General features: G+C 38.1%; 1 protein-coding gene across 19 annotated transcripts in view; it reads left to right on the top strand.

Annotated features, from left to right (window-relative positions):
• Trip12 (thyroid hormone receptor interactor 12) overlaps positions 1 to 20,699 on the top strand; it is a 131,117-nt gene that overhangs the window by 47,266 nt on the left and 63,152 nt on the right. For 18 of the 19 annotated variants that reach the window (XM_059278577.1, XM_059278578.1, XM_059278592.1 and 15 more), the window contains 3 exons: positions 11,663 to 11,768; positions 15,351 to 15,487; positions 19,585 to 19,668. In XM_059278577.1, coding sequence (XP_059134560.1) covers positions 11,663 to 11,768; positions 15,351 to 15,487; positions 19,585 to 19,668 — 327 coding nt within the window. The remainder of the gene's footprint in view (positions 1 to 11,662; positions 11,769 to 15,350; positions 15,488 to 19,584; positions 19,669 to 20,699) is intronic. The other variant, XM_059278586.1, reaches the window with a different exon arrangement.

Raw genomic sequence — 20,699 nt, 5'->3', positions numbered from 1 at the left:
AGCTGCTGATTATGGTAATACTGAAGCTGTTTCTCCTTGTTCTGTTGTAAGAAATAAAGGAAAAAGAAACTAAGAGAACACTAAGCCACATCCTCTTTTTGGGGGATGGGCGTAGCATTTCTCTGTGTAGCCCTGGCTGTCCTGGAACTTGCTCTGTAGACCAGGCTGGCCTCAAACTCAGAGAGATGCTTTTCTCTGTCTCCCGAGTGCTTAGATTAAAGGTTTGGACCACCATCACCTGGCCTTTTTTACATTTAATAACAGGTTTAAAGGTCTTAATTTTCTTTCTGTTTTTAAATTCTTGACAGAGTCTCAGCATGTTGTTCAAACTGCTTCAAGCCCTGTGATCTTCATACTTTAGCCTGGGATTGCAGGCATATAGCACAGTACTTTGGAGGTCAGGGAGTTGTTGTTGTTATTTTTGAGTCCTCTTACAAGATTGGCTAGATAGAGCTATGGTCTTCCTTGCTTATTGAAAGCCTTTGAGTGGTTGCTTTTTTTTTTTTTTTTTTTTTTTTTAGAATTTTTGTTTCTTGTGTTTGTTTTTGGGTACATGTCATGGTATACATATGTGGAGGTCAGAAGACATTGCTTTTCTGCTTCCACCCTATGGGTCCTAGAGATCAAATTCAGGTCCTGACACTCAGTGGCAAGCACCTTTACAGGCTGAGCCATGTCACTAGCGTTCTTGTTCAACAACTTCAGCTAATACTGAATCAGCCAAACTTAATATACAGCCTGAGGTGTTAACTTTGTTTAGCACTAACTCTATAGCTATGCACACACACATACCTGGGTATGTGCTATGGTGCTTGTGGGGGCCAGAGGACAACTTGGTTCTCTCCTACTTTGTATTCTGGTGTCTTTAAGTTTGGTAGTGAGCAAGCTCCTTACTTGTTTAACCATAACATTTTTTGTTTATGTACATCATATGATCATTAGAAAGGTGACTTTTAAAATTGTATAGTAATACATTGATTGGAATTTGGGAGTTTAGTAGCTTGAAGTCAAAAGGAAATGAAAGACCTGCTTAAAAAGTTTGATATCCCATCCTGCTCAGGTTTTCTTGACATTTGGAAATATTGATGTCATCTCTTATCCCCCCTTCTCACTTGAAGTGAAGTAATTGCGTATGGCTTTCTTTGTGGGTCTCTCTGTTAGATAGCGGTGTGGTTTTCATAGCCTGTGAATTGGATTCTGTTTACCATCATCACAGTGTCTAAGATTCATACTCCTGTTTCCTCTTCTCAATACTTCACTCAAGTTATTCATCTCATTTGGTTCTTACTTCTTAAAGTAGTTCCATGGCCAGGTGATGGCACATAGTAAGCACTACAGGGCTATGTCTTCAAGCTCTTCTCAAATGTTAGCTTGCTTTCTTCATTTCTTTTAAGACAAGATCTCTTTATACAAGTAAGGTTGAACTATAGCTCACTTTATAGTCCAAGTTTGAACTTGTGATCCTCCTTGCCTGAGCCTCTCAAGCGCAGAGATTACAGACATGCACCACTATGCCTGTTAAGCTTTCTATTCTTGTAACATTTAAATTACTTTATGTATATGGATGTTTTGTCTGCATTCATGTCTGTTTACCATGCCCATGTGTGGTTCCCTTATAGACAGAAGATATCAGATTTCCTGGAGCTGGAGTTAAAGTTGTGAGCTGCCATTTGGTTACTGGGACTGGAACTAGGGTTGTGTGGAAGAACAACCACTGCTCTTAAGTGATTAGCCGTTTCTTAACCCCCCCCAGCCAACCTCACTTAAAGAAATGGTTTCTAGGGCCTGGTATGGTGGTGCACACCTTCAATCCCAGCAGTCTGGAGGCAGAGGCAGAAGCATGCAGATCTTTGTGAGTTTGAGGCTAGTCAGGACTACATAGTGAGACCCTCAATGGGTGGAGGGAGAAAGAAAGAGGTGGGAGTGTGTCAGAAGAAGGAAGGGGAAAGGAAAGAGTTTTTATTTGTATATATTAATTATACAAATTTGTGTGTGCGTGTATATATATATATATAATTTGCATATATACAATTATACAAAAATGGGTTTCATTAAGTCTTCGTATACATGTAATTCAGTCATATCTATTACCTTATTTTTTGTTTCCTTTTAATATTCAACTTCCTCTTCCCAATTATTCCCCTAGCTTAAATGTTGTATGGTGTGTGTGTGTGTGTGTGTCTGAGGTGAGAGAGAGAATGAGAATAGGAAATGGTATGCTTATCATGGCACATATGTGGAGGGCAGAGTTAGTGAGTCAGTTCTTACCTTCCACTTTGGATTCTAGGGATTAAACTCTGATGTTTGTTGTGAGACATGAGCCATTTCTCCTGCCCCAAACTATTAAGTCTTCCACCCTCTGCAGTGTTCCTTGCCCTTTGTCGGGCATAATACAGATGTCCCTTTAAAGCATTCAGCACTCTTTCTTTCTTAGTACTTTAATCAGTCTATGCAGTTACCACTGAACCGTGCAAAGATGCTTATCTCACCGAATAGAAGCACTAATCAATGAGCATAGCTATTTAGAAGGGAATATGATGAGCATACCATGTCTGTTTAGTAAAAAAGCAGCAACAGGGGTTAGGGATTTAGCTCCGTGGTAGAGGGCTTGAAGGCCCTGGGTTTGGTCCTCAGCTCCAGGTTTGTTTTTTTTTTTTTGTTTTTTTTTTCAACAGCAGCTTTCCCACTAGAGCTTACACCACCCCTCACAAAGCAGTAACACCATGGATTTACAGTAACAAATGTGAATTCTGTACCATGGAATGATCATCAAATCTGGTCAGAAAGCAGTTGGTTGCTTTTTTTCACAAACTTGCCATTATTGTGCCATTATTGTGTCAACTGGCTCATCTTGACATAAGATCCACAGCTGAGTGACAGCTCTTCCAATAATCATGAATACTTACCACTAGCACTATGAGGGCTAGGCAGTAAATAGGAATTTTCAAGCTCAGTGCCAGCTCGATTTTTCTGTATTCTGTCACGTAGGTGTATGGCAACTTCAGCAATAGGGTTTTATCAGCTGATTCTTGAATTGTCTATATTGTTTGGGAAGTTTCATGGGACATCTTGACCACTGTGTAGGGAGATAACCCAGACTCTTTTTAAAGTATTTTTCTAGAACTATCATTGAAAAAACACCAAGAGTTCTGTCAGTTCCTTGGAACATGAGCAAATGAACTATTCTATTAAACATGCTTACATGATCAGAAACTTGATGTAGTGTTCTCAGACTCATTATATAATGTTACTCTCTCAGTCAGCACATTGCTTTCCCAGTCTCATTACTACTACCACCCTTTTTCTAATTCTTTTTTCTTTTCTTTTTTTGGTTTTTTGAGACAGGGTTTCTCTGTGTAATAATCCTGGCTGTCCTGGATCTCGCTCTGTGTACCAGGCTGGCCTAGAACTAAGAGAGATCCATCTGCCTCTTCTTCCTAAATGCTGGGATTAAAGACTTCAGCCACATTGCTCTACTGCCTTTTTTTTTTTTTTTTTTTTTTTTAAATAAGTGAGAAACAGTTTAAAATAAAATAGTAGCCAATATTTACTGTGCCTGTGCTTTTCTTGGGTCGTCTCATTTGTCCATCAGTTTTCTGTGACAAGTATTCTTAGCCTACAGGTAGAAAGAACATGGAGTCAATGGTCTTGTTTCTGTCCAAGGTCAAAACAAAGAAGTCATAGCACTGAGATTCAAACCCAGGCCATTCTGAAATTGATCTTGAAGTGAATTGCATAGCAGTGGGCAGAGTGAGAGAAGGGCATCTGTTACTGGTTTTGAAATATTAATGTTTTTGGGGAGAAAGTCCATAATAGAGATCAACAATCTTGTTTGTCAAATTTTTTTGTCAAATGGGTATAATACTTGAAAAGTAAGTGTATCTGCAGAGACTTAATTAACATAATCACTATCATGTGGCTATCTCAGAATGTAGTAAGCATAACTGAATTGAAGGTGACTAACTTCAGCAGCAAACACAGAGTTTGGCCATAGTTCAAGTCTTTTTCTACACTGTGAACATTCAGATGTGAGTTTCTGTAACTCATGCCAGTTTTGTGACTAACAAAACATTACAGTTAGGGCCAAACTCCCCTCTAATCTTATTTCCAAGAAATTGACATTGTGAAATGTGAATGAATATAAAATGAATTTCATAAACTTAAAGCAGACAATATGGCAAGTTATATATTCAGAATCCTAGTCAAATATTTAGTGGGGTCTTATATTTCTGTTGTGCTTGGGATTGGACCCAGGACCTTGTATGTGCTGGGCAAGTGTTCGAACACTGTGCTAACCCTCTAAGCTCCCCCTCCCCCAATAACCTTTCCCTTTTAATTTTTCTTTTTTCTTTTTTCTTTTTTTTTCTTTTGAGACAGGGTTTCCCTGTGTAGCTTTGGAGCCTGGCCTGGAACTCACTCTGTAGCCCAGGCTGACCTCAAACTCACAGAGATCTGTCTGCCTCCCAAGTGCTGGGATTAAAGGCGTGCGCCACTACCACCTGGCACATTTTTCTTAAGTATTACTGTGTGTCTGTGTGTCCATTAAGTATACCAAGGCATGTGTGTTTGTGGAGGTCACTGGACAGCTTTGTGTAGCCAGTTTTCTTTAGGCTTGACCAGAAGTGCCTTCACCCACTGGGCCATCTTGTGGGTGCCTTCATTGCTTTTCGAATGCATCAAAATTTGTTTTTTCACATTCACAAGCCCTATTTGACTTAATGTCGTGAAACTGACTTCTGATTAGAAATCTTGGTTGGGGAAAAAAAAGCATAAAAACCATGTTATGATCTAGAATAAGAAAGATGCTTTGTAGAGGATAGATTATTTCTTTACAGATGTTTTCTTTCAACTTTAACATGGAGTGAGAATGGGGAAAGAGCTCATTCTAAGATTTGATTGACAAGAGATTTGTGGTAAGGGACATTTTGATTCATTTGTAGAAACACTAGTAATTTTTAGCTGCTATGTGGAGAACTTTTCTTTGTGATCAAATATTTAAGGAGATTCAGGGTATGCATTATAGCTAGGAAGCTTCGAGAAGTGGTTCAGTAACTTTTGCTACTCTTTTGAGAAATGAGTCTTAATGTGTGGCTCAGGCAACTGAGAAACTCATTATATACTGAGGATGAACTGCAATACCTGATCCTTCCTCCAGCCTCAGCCTCCCAAGTGCTAGAATTAACACACTACGTGTTGCAGATTTATTTGATCAATTGCAATTTCCTTAGGAAGCAGCAGTGGTTCATAGAGACCACTTTGGAAATGATAAAATTCATTTATTCTGGATAGTTGTATAGGAAGACCTTTTCTAGTTTATTTCTTCCTCAAGTCTCAGAGGCGGATGAACAAATTCTTTTCTGGGTACTAGCATGACAGAAAGACAAGTGAAATTTCTGCCTCAGTGACAGGCTTCCCTCAGTTCTGCTGCTTCCAAGCTGAAGTGATCAGGAAACTCCATGTAGAGATGGGAAGAAAAGATTAGGTATGTGATGATTTTTGGTGTGCATTTTTGACATTTTACAGATGTTTATGTGCGAACATATATTCTTTTTTTATTTAATATTTTATATTATAATTAACTTAATCTCACATGAACATATATTCTTGCAATTTGTCACAAATGTAAAATGAGTACTATAGTACTGGTTCAGGTAATTTAAAAAATATTTTATATTTTTAATAGACAATAAATCATGTCGAGTTATTGTTCCTGTTGCTATTATAAAATAACCTCGGGCTGGAGGGATAGCTCATCCGTTAAAGGCTAGGCTCACAACCAAAATATAAAATAGCCTCACAAAAGCAGCTTAAGTAAGAGTTTATGTTGGCTTGCTGGTATCATGGCAGGGAGTGAATGAAGCAACTGGTAAAATTGTGTCTACAAAACAATAAATAAAGGTGCTTAGCTGTCTCCTTTTCCTGCAGTTCAGAACGCAAGCCCAAGGAGTGGTGCCACTCAAATTGAGGGAGTGCCTTACTAGCCTTAGACAGACAGGCTTGTAGTTGGTTTTCTTTTCTCTTTAAAAAAAAAAAAAAAAAAAAAAAAAGCTGCCACCCAGCTCCCAAATAAATACACAGAAACTTATTCTTACTTATGAATGACTGGCTTTAGCTTGGCTTGTTTCTAGCCAGCTTTTCTAACTTAAATTATCCCATTTCTCTCTATGTTTTTTCCTCTGGGCTTTTTACCTTTCTCTATTCTATATACCTTGCTTTCCTTCTTACTCTGTGGCTGACTGTATGTCTGGGTGGCTGGCCCCTGGGTGCCTCCCTCTTCTTTTCTGGAGCCTATTTATTTTCTCTGCCTGGTAGCCCCACCTATTTCTCTCTCCTGCCTAGCTATTGGCTGTTCAGCTCTTTATTAGACAAAATAACACAGCTTTACAGAGTTAACAAATGCAACATAAAAGAAATGCGTTGGTGGTGCATGCCTTTAATCCCAGCACTCAGGAGGCAGAGGCAGGTGGATCTCTACAGGGAGAAACCCTGTCTTGAAAAATAAAAAAAGAAAAAGAAAAAAAGAAAAAAGAAAAGAAATCAACACATCTTTGCATCATTTAACAAATATTCTACAGTATAAACAAATATGTTTCATCATGCTGAAGACAGGAGACCTCCAAATGGTTGTTCTTTGTGCCTGGTTCAGTTGTGCCACTGTCTCAGCTGTAGGGCATGTTTCAGTCATTCAGCTTTTCCTATTTTGGAGGCTTTCCCTATAGCTGGTCTCATGCTCATAGTTATCATGTCTCAGCCTTCTCAGAGCTGGGATTATAGATGCATATAACCATAGCCAACTATTTTCTCAGATTTTAAATGTTTGTATCTTGACCATTTTGCTTTTATTTTTCAATACTATAACTACCTGTATCTCTTAGTAACTTGCTTTAATGGAAGCTCAAGTACTGTCACTTAGAAAGTAAAGCTATCGCATTGCTTTTGCATTTGTTTTGATTCTTTGTTAGGTTGACCAAGAGTCCTTGTTTCACTGGATCTGGAACTTTCACTAGGCTTGGACTTTAAGCCTAAAAGTCAGGATTGCCCCCAGAAAAACCAGGACAGTTATTAGTGGATAGTTGCCTGGCCCTTCTTTATTTTCTCTCTTGATTTCGTGTGCGTGCGTGCGTGCGTGCGTGCGTGCGTGTGTGTTTGTGTGTGTGTGTATGTATGTATGGGGGAGGTGGATAGGGGGATTTCCTCTTATGATCCTGACCTTTTTGTCCTTGGTTTTCTTTTTCATTCTCTTCTGGTAAATTTCAATTTCATCTCTTAACCTATTAATGGATTTTTTTTTTCAGTCTAGCCTGCACATTTGCTATTTTATTTTGAAGAGATTGTTGTGTTATGATTCATTTTTTTCCTACATAGACTTTCGTATTTGGATTATTGACATTTGTTTTTTCACTACAGCAGTTTTCCATGCTTGAATATTATCTTTACTAACTTAAGTGTATGTCTTTGCTAGTGTTTGGATAGGTTTTGTTTGAAACTGGGAACTTTTCTTCAGTGGCTGGTGGTTGTGATTGTCTCAGTCAAGTGTAAGATAAGAGCAGAAATCCAATTTTTAAGCTGTTAGTTTGACTGAGATTTACTGCCTAATGATTGGTTGGACTATTTTGTAATGAAATCTCATCTCCTATTTTTAGCTTATCTTTTTTTAGGCTGATAAATTTCCCCAGGGAAGACTTAAACTCCTGTCTGAAAGTAAAGGTGTGTCAAATTTCTGAGGAACTTGAACCAAGACTAATTCTGGGGTTTGGGGTGGCAATATGACATATTTATTTTTTGACTGGCTGTTTTAATCAAGGATTTCTGTTATTTACATGTTGTAAAATATAACGTTCTTGTGTTTCCTGGGTCCAGAAAGTTACCCAGCTTCACAATTGGAAATATGCAGGAGATGTGGAAATTGGGTAGCTTCATAAACTTCCCATCATTCAATCTTTGGGTATTGGTTTTTGTTTTTTTTTTTTTTTTAGTTTCTTTTTTTTATTTCTTTTCTCTTACCAGGCTGGCCTCAAACTCCAGCCTCTGCCTCCCTCAGCAATTCCTATTGTTGTGCGCCACCACTACCGACCAATCTTTGCTTTTAACCCCCTATTGCCCCAGGGGTTCTTGACACCACCAGTTCCTTAGTCTTCAGTGTCTCAGAGCAGACTTAGTTCTAATTGGTTATCTCAGTTTTCTGCCTTTAGCGTTTTGGACCGCAGTGCTTAATATGTTTGCTTTTCACTTGGAAAACTGAGTTGTGATTGAAGATCTTTCATTCTTAACACCTTTGTAGAATTATGTGTCAGGTTTTTTTTTTTTTTTTTTAATTCGGAGCGGGGGGGGGGGGGCTGTTTCTAGACAGGGTTTCTCTGTGTAGCCTTCACAAAAAGTAGTGGGGTAGAATTCAGTAGATGTTTTTTAGTCTTTTTTTTTTTTTAATCCAGACTTTTCCTTTTTTTTTTTTTTTTTAAATGTGTACATACTTTTCCTGTTTTTCATTACACTAGGCATTTCTTTTCTTTGGGGGAGAGGTGAGACGGTTTCTCTGTGTAACAGCTCTGACTGTCTTGGAACTCACTTTGTAGACTTGGCTGATCTGGAACTCAGAGTTACACCTACTTCTGCCTCCCAAGTGCTGGTATTAACCACCATTGCCCAGCAGGCATTTCTTTTTTTCTGTTAGTATTTATCACTTATCACTGTCATGTTATATAGAAAGATAATACACATCGTAACATGACATTACTAATGTTCTTTCCTTTTTTTTAAGAACACACCGATTTTTTTTAACATTTATTTATTATGTGTACAGTGTTCTGCCTGCATGTACAACTGCACACCAGAACAGGGCACCAGATCTCATTATAGATGGTTGTGAGCCACCATGTGGTTGTTGGGATTTGAAATCAGGACCTCTGGAAAAGTAGTCAGTGCTCTTAACCTGAGAGCCATCTCTCCAGCCTCATTATTAATATTCTTAACAGGTTCACCCCCTTTTTGTTTTTGGTTTTTCAAAATAGGGTTCCTCTGTATAACCCTGGCTGTCCTGGGTCTCACTCTGTAGACCAGGCTGGACTTAAACTCAAGAGATCTGCCTGCCTCTGCCTCTGCCTACCAGGTGATAGACTAAAGGCATGCACCACCACCTCCTGGCTCTTAAGTGATTTTATTATAAGTGAAAGTTGTTTTGCCGTTTTTCCTGTGTATGTATTGCATATTTATTTCCCTTGATTTTGAGTGCTTTTGGTTTCTTGAGACAGTCTCATGTAACTCAGACTGGCTTTGAAATTACTGTGTAGTTCAGGTAACCTTGAAATAAATTTCTTTCAGAGATAGAGCTTCATTCAGTCCAGGCTAATCTTGAACATAATCCTCCCATTTCCAGCCTCAAGTGCAAGATTTTTAGCATGTTTCACAAGTGGCTGGATTTTTTTTAAATGTTGACTAAATATATTGTGAGGTCTGTTGGAGTGTACACTGCTTCTGTTGTGCTTCCTGTGACCAAGGTGTATGTCAAGACAAAGGCTGAGTAGAGTAGAAAGCATAGGTGTGTGTGATTATGTGAAGAAACTGTGTTGAAAATTAACCTAAAAACAAATGGAAGTTTCAAGAATTCTTAAGCCAATCTTTAGTTATCAATTATAATGCTCTGATTCTTTTGCATTCAGTTTAAGTTCCACAGAGGTTATATAGAAATAAAAAAATTCCTGAAAGTTTGGCTTATATTAAATGTCACTCCAGTCCTCAGTTTTGTCTTCATAGAGTCTGATTTTGTTTCTGATTATGTAAAGATAATCTCTACTTTCTTTCATGAGCAGCAATTTTAACTTAATAGAAAAGGTGGAGACAACTAACATACTATTTTTTAAAATGTATCTGTATGTTTGAGTGTATGGAAGTGCACAAGGCATGTGTGAGCATGAGCCTGTGGAGGCTAGAAGAAGGCTTCCCTGGAATTGGAGATAAGTTGGTTGCCATCTGCCTGTGAGTGCTGGGAACTGAATCTGGATTGCTGAGTCAGATCTCTAGTCCCCCTAAATATCTAGAATTATTTTTTCAATTCATTCTCTCCCAGTCCCCTGATTGGTGCTTTAAGAACTCAAGAGTAGCCAGGCATGGTAGTGATAGTGCATTTTAATCTTAGCACCGGGACAAAGCAAGTATCAGATCAGCTGGGGCTACATCATAAGATTCTGTCTTTGCCCACCACCACCCTGTAGCGAGTTTTCACCTTAAAAGGATATATCCAGAACTTAAAACTTAATGGAAAATAGAAATAATAATTGTTCCCTGATAAAGCTCACTTTCATTTAACATGGTTGGTACAGTAGTATTCAGAGTACTTTTGACTTGTTGACTTTGGAGTCTTTTTCACTATTGAAGTTCTTTGGTTAAATAGAGCCTACCACCCAGTATACTATCATACATTGTATCATTGTTTATGGTGAAGAGAAGGGGTGGGTGTGTAGAAGCTGTCATTGCCTCTTCATTTAAAAAAATAAAATCTCCTCTGGCGGTGATGGCGCACGCCTTTAATCCCAGCACTAGGGAGGCAGAGGCAGAGGCAGGCGGATCTTTGTGAGTTCAAGGCCAGCCTGAGCTACAGAGTGAGTTCCAGGACAGGCTCCAAAGCTACACAGAGAAACCCTGTCTCAAAAAACAACAAAACAAAAAATAATAATAAATGAAATTTCTTGGTTATTAGAACTTTACTACTATCACTATAAAGGCATTAGATAGCTTTCAGAATAATTGCAAAATGTGCTGGTTGATTTCTTCCCAATTATGTTCTAAAAATTGGTCATTCCATTAATCTTTAGCTCCATGTTCATGGCATAAATGAAATACTGTCTTGAGCTCTCTGTGTTCTTTTTTTTTTTTGGTTTTTTGAGACAGGGTTTCTCTGTGTAGCTTTGGAGCCTGTCCTGGATTAACTCTGTAGACCAGGCTGGCCTTGAACTCATAGAAATCCACCTGCCTCTGCCTCCCAAGTGCTGGGATTATATGCGTGTGCAACCACCACCCGGCCTCTGTGTTCTTTTTTTTTTTTTGGTTTTTCGAGACAGGGTTTCTCTGTGTAGCTTTGCGCCTTTCCTGGAACTCACTTGGTAGTCCAGGATGGCCTCAAACTCACAGAGATCCTCCTGGCTCTGCCTCCCGAGTGCTGGGATTAAAGGCGTGCACCACCACCGCCCGGCCTCTGTGTGCTTTTTGATTAGCCTTGTGTAAAGTAGCAAAAAAAAAAAAAAAAAAAGTATCAAGGGGGTAAATTTAATGAGATTGAAAAATTCTCTCTCTCTCTGTTTTTTTTTTGTTTTTGTTTTTGTTTTTTGAGACTAGGTTTCTCTGTGTAACAGTCTAGCTATCCTGGAACTAGCTCTGTAGTCCAGGCTGGCTTTGAATTCACTGAGCTCCACCTGCCTCTGCCTCCGGGGTGCTGGGATTAAAGGCGTTCACCGCTACCACCACCAACACCCAGAGATATTGAATTCTTGAAGTACAGAGTATATACCAGGGAAATCTCAGAAGCTGGAGGGTAGAGGACCTGGGAAAGACAGGACTGCTAGTGTGAGGTTTGGGCGAGTGGACTGATCCTATCCTTTTTAAAAGCCTACCAGCTGGATACTTAATTCGTGATAACTTAGAAATTTCAACTTTTCTATTTCCCATGTAGGTTTAAGAAAGTCTACCAAGAAGCGCAGCGAGTCCCCACCTGCTGAGCTCCCCAGTTTGAGGAGGAGCACACGTCAAAAGACCACGGGCTCCTGTGCTAGTACCAGGTACGTAATTTAGTATTTTTGAGTTTACAGTTTTCATTTACCTTCTTTTGCTCAAGTGTTTCAACTTTTATCAAAATCTTTCTGTACATCTTAAAATTACCAAATAATTTTTCCTTCCCCTCTTTGCCCTGCCCCCTCCCTTTTTCCTCTTATTCCTTTTTACCTCCATTTCCTCTCCTGCCTTCCCTACCACTGCTATGATAGGGTCTTGGTTGTGTACAAGGTAGCCTGGAATATATTTAATATTTGCTTACCTCAGTCTCTCAAGTCACGGGATCACAGGGGTTTACTACCACACCCAGCCCGTAATATGTAGCAATGCAATTTACATATTTACTTGTTAAATAAAATTAAAGGAATAACTTGACATAACTTTATGCACACACACAAAAAATCACTTTTTTTTCTAAATAGGTGATGTGTGTGTGTGTGTAGAGGTGTGTGTAGCCCTAGCTGTCCTGGAACTTGCTCCGTTTGCCAGGCTGGCCTCAAACTCAGAGATTCACCTTCCTCTGGAGTGCTGGAATTAATGGCTTGCGCCACCATGCCTGGCCAAAAAATAAAGCAACCAACTGCAACAACAAAAAAACACTTTTTCTAAATGGATCAGTGCAGCAAACTTATTTAGTGATTCTAACCATGTCTTAATTCCTGTTGCAGTGGTTGGTCTGAGTAATCCTAGCACTTGGAGGAAGAGGCAAATAGATCTCTTGAGGTAGAAACCAGATTGGTCTACAGAGCTAGTTCCAGGGCAGCAAGGGCTACATAGAGAGACCCTATCCCATCAAAATGAAAGCCCAACTTTCATAATCAGTGCCTCATAGGGGTAACACAAACCATGTTACTTTTTCCTCTTTTGCAAAAACATTTTTACACTTATTAGCAATATCTAGATATTAGGTTGAGTTGGACTTAGTTTCTCCTCCTGGCACTCTGGTGGCAAAGGTAGGCAGATTTCTATTGGTTAAAGGCATGCCTGGTCTGTGTAGTGAGTTCCAGGCCAGCCAGGACTACTCACAAGGTACTCAAAGAGTCTGCCAAATAGATCTCCAGTGAATATCTTTTGTGAAGATTGGACTTTTTAAAAGAAAGGTGAACTTTCCTTGTGATATACTTGAACCAAAAAGATGCCTGTTTTAATGGCTGTATCACTAGGTATGGTGGTATATACCTTGCTTTTAATCCCAGCATTTGGAAGGAAGAGGCACTCAGATCTCTGAGTTTGAGGCTAGCTTGTTCTTCAAAGAGAGTTCCAGGACAGCCAGGGCTGTTAAACCAAGAAACCCTGTCTTAGAACCTATCTAAACACACCACCCCCGCCCCCCCAAAAAAAAAACAAACCAAAAAACAACAAAACAAAACAAAACAAAAAAACCCAAACCAAACCAAAACAACCCCAGTCTCAATGAGACAGAGAGAGGAGAGAGACAACAATTTTGAACAATCAATATTGGTCTAGGGTCTGAACCAGGGTGCTCTGGAAGAGCTGCCAGTGTTCTTAACTACTGAGCCATCTCTCTGCCTACCCCATCCTTTTTGAGACAAGGTCTCACTATGTAGCCCAGACTGGGATTAAAAGTATGTGCCACCATCCTTGCTATTTATTTTGTAGCCAAATATCAACGCTTCTTCTTTTAAATATAGTTTGTTCTAGGAAATGGAATAAAACCATTAATGGGTCAAGTGATTTTTAGCCTGCCTTATTTCTGTTCAGACTTAAGTAAGCAGATTTTTGAATGGCATTTGGTTCTTCACTAAGACAGTTCTGATCACTTTCAATGGTTAATGATATGAGAAAAGAATTTTACTTTTTCTTTTAAAATGGAGACAGGGTCTCTCTATATATCCCTGGCTGTTCTGGAATTCACCATGGAGACCAGGCTAGCCTCAAACCCAAAGATCTGTCTGCCTCTGCCTCCTGAGCTGCAATTAAAGGTGTATGACACCACGCCCAGATAGAATATGGATTTTTTTAATAGCCTGAGGATAAAAAACTTCTGTTCCCTGTCCCCCACACACATTTTTTTTCATATTGCTTTTAAAATATCTAGAGTTAGCGGGAGGTGGTGGCACACGCCTTTAATCCCAGCCCTTGGGAGGCAGAGGCAGGCAGATCCCTGTGAGTTCAAGGCCAGCCTGGTACACAGAGCAAGATCCAGGAAAGGCGCAAAGCTACACAGAGAAACCCTGTCTCGGAAAAAAAAAAAAAAATCTAGAGTTGGTATAACTGAGTGCTTTTTAAGTTTCTTAGCAATACTGTTGAGGACTTGTGAGAAAATAATTGAGTTCTACAGAGCTTTAGTTCCATTTTGGGCAACGTTTTCAACTTTTTTAAAAAAAGATTTGAAATAATATTGATATGTAGAGGTGCTTTAAGGGGACCAAAGCTAACTGATCTTCTGGAGCTGGAGTTATAGGCAATTGTGAGCCATGTAGATCCTGGGAGCTCAGAATTGATCCCTGATCTAGAAGAGTTATATGCTCTCTTAACTGTGGAACCAACTCTGCAGTTCTCCCTGCCCCTTTTAGTCTTTTTTTTTTTTTTTTAAAAAAGATTTATTTATTTATTTATTTATTAGGTATATACAATGTTCTGCCTGCATGTTATCCCTGCAGGCCAGAAGAGGGAGCCAGATCTCATACTAGATGGTTGTGAGCCACCATGTGGTTGCTGGGAATTGAACTCAGGACCTCTGGAAGAACAGCCAGTGCTCTTAACCTCTGAGCCATCTCTCCAGCCCGCCCCTTTTAGTCTTAACAAAGAGTTATAGTCTGAATTTGCTGTATGTGAAGTCAGATAATTTAGTGTTAATACAATTTTCTTTCATTGCACCCTTTTGGTACCCATGGCCATGTGATCAGTGCATGTAAAGTTACTTTCAGTATACATGGTCATGTTATGCACAAACCATCTAGCATACTTGAATTAAACAGTCTTGGTTCACAACCTTTTATGAATTGTTAGGGTTTTTCTTATGTTTTATGCTTTGGTGACCTAATGAGCTTGTGGGCTTCTTTCAGAGAAACAGTATTTGAGGGTTGCAACTTGTTACATACAGAGTGTTTAGCCTAGAATATTGTGAAAATTACATGTTGGATAAATTTGAATCTCATTTGCAGCTTCGTAATAAGTTAGGTTTGAATGAGTTCTTTACTTTTGAAGGAAAGATTAGTTAAACCCACTCCTGTTTAGAGAGTTTTACTAAAACAAACAAACAAACAAAAACCCTCAAGTACTCAGGTAATTAAGAGCTTCATTTTCTTTGTGTTTCTAGACACTACCAGATTGCAGTAATTTTTTTTTCCCTCCAGGAGGATCTACTTTTCCATTTATCTGGAAGTGTTTAACGATCATGTCTGTAAAGATGACAACAGCTCCCAGTAACACAAAAGCTTGTACTGTGTGAGCTATAACTTGGAAGAATTTCAGATATACAAAGTCTTAGTGATTTTCTATAACAGTTTTTATTTAAAAGGGAGAAGAAACTGGCTTTGTGCTGTATGAATTTGAGCTTTGTGTTGTCTATACATTGCTCCTCCTGCCTTGGTAATGCTCACTGTGATGACATTTCTCTATTGCAGTCGGCGAGGCTCTGGCCTGGGCAAGAGAGGAGCAGCTGAGGCCCGGCGGCAAGAGAAAATGGCAGACCCTGAAAGCAACCAGGAGACAGTAAATTCCTCAGCTGCCCGGACAGATGAAGCTCCCCAAGGAGCCGCAGGTAGACTGGCACTACTTAGCTCTAAGACACTTTCTTTTGTCTTACAAATTTATTTTTGGATGAATTTTCTTGTTTCCAAGTAAGGTGAAAAAAGGAGGGAACAGAATTATCATAGATGTTACCATGAAATATCTTTTTTGCCCCCTATTTTGTTTTACATCATAGATTGGGTGTTTTTGATTAGTTTGTTCATTGTTATGATTTAAATTATCATCCATTCCATACATTTACTAATTACATTCAGAAGGCTTCATAAGGAAGGTGTAAATTCTCCATTTAAGGTTTTTATATATTGACCAATGTGTATGAGTTGACTAACAATTGTTTTAGTGAATTTGAATTCATACTAAATATGTAAGGATGTACCCTAAATTGCTTTGTAAGCATATGAATCTTAGCATTTTATAAGTCCTAAAAAATTACTTTGTTCTGAAGCTACTTTAATAATAGTATTTAGAATTTTAAGGGCTTTTAATTTTTTTTTCTTGATAATCTTTGGATGGAAAAAATTAAAAAAGACATTTTTTTCTTCCCTTTAGCTTTAAGTATTTGTTACCATTAACAGAATTGTGGCAAGTGAATTTTAAAATCTAGTGTGAAATTACTCTTTCAAAAAAAAATACTGTAATTCTTCATTATGAACGTGTATTTCTATAATCATGCTATATCAAATTTAGTTGCAAAGCATATATGAACCTTTGAACAAAGCTCTATTATGTAGTGTGATTTAATATTAGAACATACAGTAGTTTTCTCTTATGCCTGTGATTGGTCATTAATCATTTTGCTGGAAAGGCCTGGTTACCCAGGGTTACTGTATTCTGCTTAGCTAGGTTTATTTTGAAGTCATTACTGTATCCCAATTTTTAAGAAAAATTATAGACATTGTATTTGTAGCATCTCTTCTATTGAGAATTACATTTTAAAAATCACCTTCTGTTTTTCTTAATAGTTAATTGATAAATTTCTGGAAGAATATAAGCTTTTTCATTTGCATGCTCATTCAGGCTGTTTATAATACACAACTCCTACTTGCCAGTGTTGAACATCACTTCCTAGACTTCCATTATTTATTTTAAGTGAGAATATTTGAAGTATGAGGCCAGTCCTCAAATGAGTAACAGAAATGACATTTCTGAATATATTGTTAGACAATAATTATAACTGCAGTGCCTGTTCACTCTGCAGATGTGGCTTTAAACATTTTCCATATATTCCCATTGAATATTCAAAACAACCTGCTGAGGTGTGAGTTCTGTAACTGCCATTTTATAAATGAGGGAAAACTGAGGCACATTGGTTAAGCTTTCCCAGAGTTCTAAGCTAAGATGTTTGACGCTTCAATCCAGGTCCTAGAAACCGAGTGCACACAGTACACGTATGTTTTCTCCCTAGGGGTTAGAAAAGTTTAATTCATATTTATAAATTTCAAGGTTAGAAAGAAGGGCCAGTGGATTTGGTCTTTGATACATTATCTAAGAAGATAAATGCTCGAAGGGAATGTAGTATGTATGTTTTATTGACATTCATATTTGAAATCAGTGTGATAGAGCGCGCCCCTCCTTTTTTTCTTTCTTTCTCTTTTTTTTTTTTTTTTTTTTTTTTTGACAAAAGATACACATAGGTGTTGACTGTTATTCGATTGAGTTAGTTGATTAAGCTTTGGAGGTGGATAGCAGAAATTCCTTTGTTGGCTTGTGTCAAAATACTTGTGAGAAAATGTATTTTATTTTCTCTGTGTAAAATACAAATCAAAACTAGCATAGATGACACATCTGTGGTGTTTTCAACTACTTTTTGATGTCTGTCTCTTGAAGAGTGGTTCTGTAGTTGTTAGACTTCTTTCAGAACAGTGAAATGGCAAGGAAAAATAGATAATGTTCTGGCGTTCACTTTTTAATATCAAGACTTCATAACTACAAGAAGTGATCAAGGTCATGTCCTAGAAAGCAACTGTTTTTGTTGTTTTTAAAAAGACAGGCTCTTTACCTGGCTCTCTGCTCGTGTCTAGTTGTTATTTTCCTGTGTTCTGTCCTTGTTGTCTTAAGACAGGAAAACTCCCTCCTTCACCAAATAGCGGGGTTGGGTGTTATCATCTATTGTGGTGCTTTTGGTTTTATTTTGTTTTGAAATTAAAAGTGTATAAAAATAATAACAGTCATATAAACAAAAAAAGATAGGTTCTCACTATGGAGCTCTGGCTGGCCTGGTAGTCACTCTGGCTTGCAACTCACAGAGCTCACCTTGTTTCCCCTCCTAAGTGCCGGGATTAAAGGTGTAAGTTACCATATTCAGCACCCAGTTTCTTTTCTTTTCTTTTTTCTGTTTTGATGTTTTTTTTTTTTTTTTTTTTTTTGAGATAGGCTTTCTCTTTTAACGGCCCTAGCTACCAGGCTGGCCTCTGCTTCTTGAGTGCTGGAATTAAAGGCCTGTACCACCACCACTTGGGAAGCACCCAGTTTTTAAATGCTTTCTCTCCCTCTTTTGTTTAGTACTACAAATTTTGTTAGGACTGTTTTACCCTGTGATGGAGACTACAGTAAAGGAAAGCTGCTTTTTGTCTTACTACAAAGTTTTATGACATACAAATCTTCCTAAAGCTTTCTTTACTTACCCATGACACTTAGCAGTTTCTGGCAAATAAAAATCCTTCTGTAAGCCTTATATTCTAATGTTGTTTTCTTTCCTTTGTAAGAGGTTGAAATGTTTCTAAAATATAAACGATTGTCTCTGCTGTAGGGGCAGAAATGGAATGTCCTGTGAATAAAGTTTTTGGGTTTGACTAATGAATTTTTGAGTTGACAGCTGTTACATTTCCCCAAACAGCTATCTATTTTTAACTAAGTTAGCTTAAAGACTAGGCTAGCCTGAACACCTAATTTTGTAAAACTGTATATAAAGGGAACTTAACATCATTGGACAGCTGTGTCAGACTTGGAAAGAGCTGCCAAGGGCTGGGGAGGGACTCTGTGTCTAAGAGCTTTTGCTGCAATAGTATGGATTGAGATTCCCTAGTACCTTTATAAAAAGCTGGGCTTGGCTCTGTTTTTATCACTTATATTATCAAATAATGAAAGGGCTGGATTAGGCCACTCTTTGTTAGCCTTTTTTCTGAATCCATTGAAGTTAAAGAATATAATATATATAGAAATATTTTCTAAAAATGTAGAATTGGTTGGTGACTGGCACATTGACATCTTTTACTTTTAGATAAGGTGGTGTGTGTGTGGGGGGGGGGGAGAGAGAGAGACGGGGGGGGGGGGAGAGGAGAGAGGAAGAGGGAGGGAGAGACAGAGAGACAGAGAGACCCCTATGCTGGTGATGCACTTGCCACCATGTCCTGCTCAGAAGAACTCTCAAAATTTGTCAGTCATAAACCTGTGTCTTCTTGAATGGCATTCTGTCATTATCCATTAAGCAGGCTTGATGATATTCTTAATGATGTTGTCATATGTAGATCTAACCTAATTTTGAGGCTGTGTAGGTTTCAGCATACACTTAGTGATTTATTGGACTACTAGTTCCTCTAAGAATAGTATTTCTCCTTTGGTCAGATTCATAATATTTGCTGCTGTTAACTTAAACTGGTTTTGTTTTTGATTTGGTTCATACGTGTTTTATGTAGTGGAATCCTTCTACTTCTTCATTCTACTTTAATTTTTGACTTCTTAGCTTCCCTCTTTTTTATAGCAATTCTTTGCACTTATGTGTTACTTGTAATGTATGTCTTCAGTATTTCATCCTAAAAAGAAGAGTATGTACAATCTTTTCATACTCTTGAAATTAGAGAAAGCAGATAAATGGTTACTTACATTTCTGAAATGTCATTTAGAGTTTCACTTGATTGAGTGGCTGAGGAATCTGGGAGAAAGCTGTTTCAAGAGCTTGAAGGTTACAGAGCTTATGCTTATGTTTATATAAAGTAGCTGAGCTCCCCTTTTGCTCCTAAATTTCATGGAAGAGAGTGTAGAAGGGCTGAGTGTGTAGGATGACACATTTACTTTATTATAGTCTGTAAGCTTTGGTTTTCTTTAAGGTAAGCCAGACATACAAGATTAAATGCTCCTCCTAATCCTTACCTTCCCCCTCTCCCCAAGCCTCTAGTTCTGTTGCAGGGGCTGTTGGCATGACCACCTCTGGGGAGAGTGAATCGGATGATTCTGAGATGGGACGATTACAAGGTAAAGACAGCTATTGAGTTTGCAAGAAATGATTACTGCAGGCTGCAGATCCTCCTATTCTTGACTTGAACGAACTCAGTTCATATATATTCACTTGAACATTGTCTAGCAATTCTAGATATACCTGCATCTCTGGGGAAAAAAATTGTGCTTAATGACAACATGATGCTTTGGTTTCAGAGATGACCTGTCTGCGTCTTCATTTTTACTGTTTAACCAAGCAAAGCCTCATATTTTTTCAAAAAAATTTCTTCACATGATTACATGTGTAATTGGCTTTAGTAATAAATTACGAAGCACCTCAATATGTTGTTATTCTCTGGTATCTAAAAACATAACAATAAATTAAATAAAAATAAATCTAATAGGGTGAGTTTTCCTCAAGTCCCATGTTCTTTCATAAACTCTAGTTAGTTTTCTTTCTTCCTTTTTGAAAAAGTTGGACAGAGCCTTTAAAATACAATCTTATATTATGTGTACTCCATGTACATGACTAGGTAGGTTTGTACTTATATCTCAGGTGATGGATTTTTAATAGATTTCCAATACATTATATGTAGTTTCACATTGCTTTACTACAGTTCCTGAGAGAAATAACAAGTTTTTAAAATTTCCCCCTTGATACCACTTAGAAGCACAGCTTTTCTTTGTTAACTGGTAAAAATGGTGTCATGATTTTCATATTTTTGGACAGGTTTACCAAAATCTCTCTGGGAAGTAATTTTAATGGGAAAATGAGGCAGGGGCTCTTAATATATGACTTACCTAAAATAGTAATTTACCTTATGGTTTTCTTACATAGTTTTGATCAGAATGTATTTTTAAGTTCTCTCCAAAACTTTAACATATTTGAAGATACGGGGGTGCTTTAATTTGTAGCAACTAAATTTGTGTGTCTGAGGTCTTAGAAATTCAATTTAGTTTCTTTTAAAACTTAGAGTAGAAAGTAACATTGGGCTAACTCAATTGTGTAAGATGAATCACTTCCTTGACATTTTTAGGTAAGATCAGTTGTTTTAAATCAACTCAAC

The sequence above is a fragment of the Peromyscus eremicus genome, chromosome 13 (assembly GCF_949786415.1).
Source record: "Peromyscus eremicus chromosome 13, PerEre_H2_v1, whole genome shotgun sequence".
Taxonomy (NCBI): domain Eukaryota; kingdom Metazoa; phylum Chordata; class Mammalia; order Rodentia; family Cricetidae; genus Peromyscus; species Peromyscus eremicus.
Note: the sequence above shows the minus strand (reverse complement) of the source record. Positions and strands in the feature narration are given on the sequence as shown.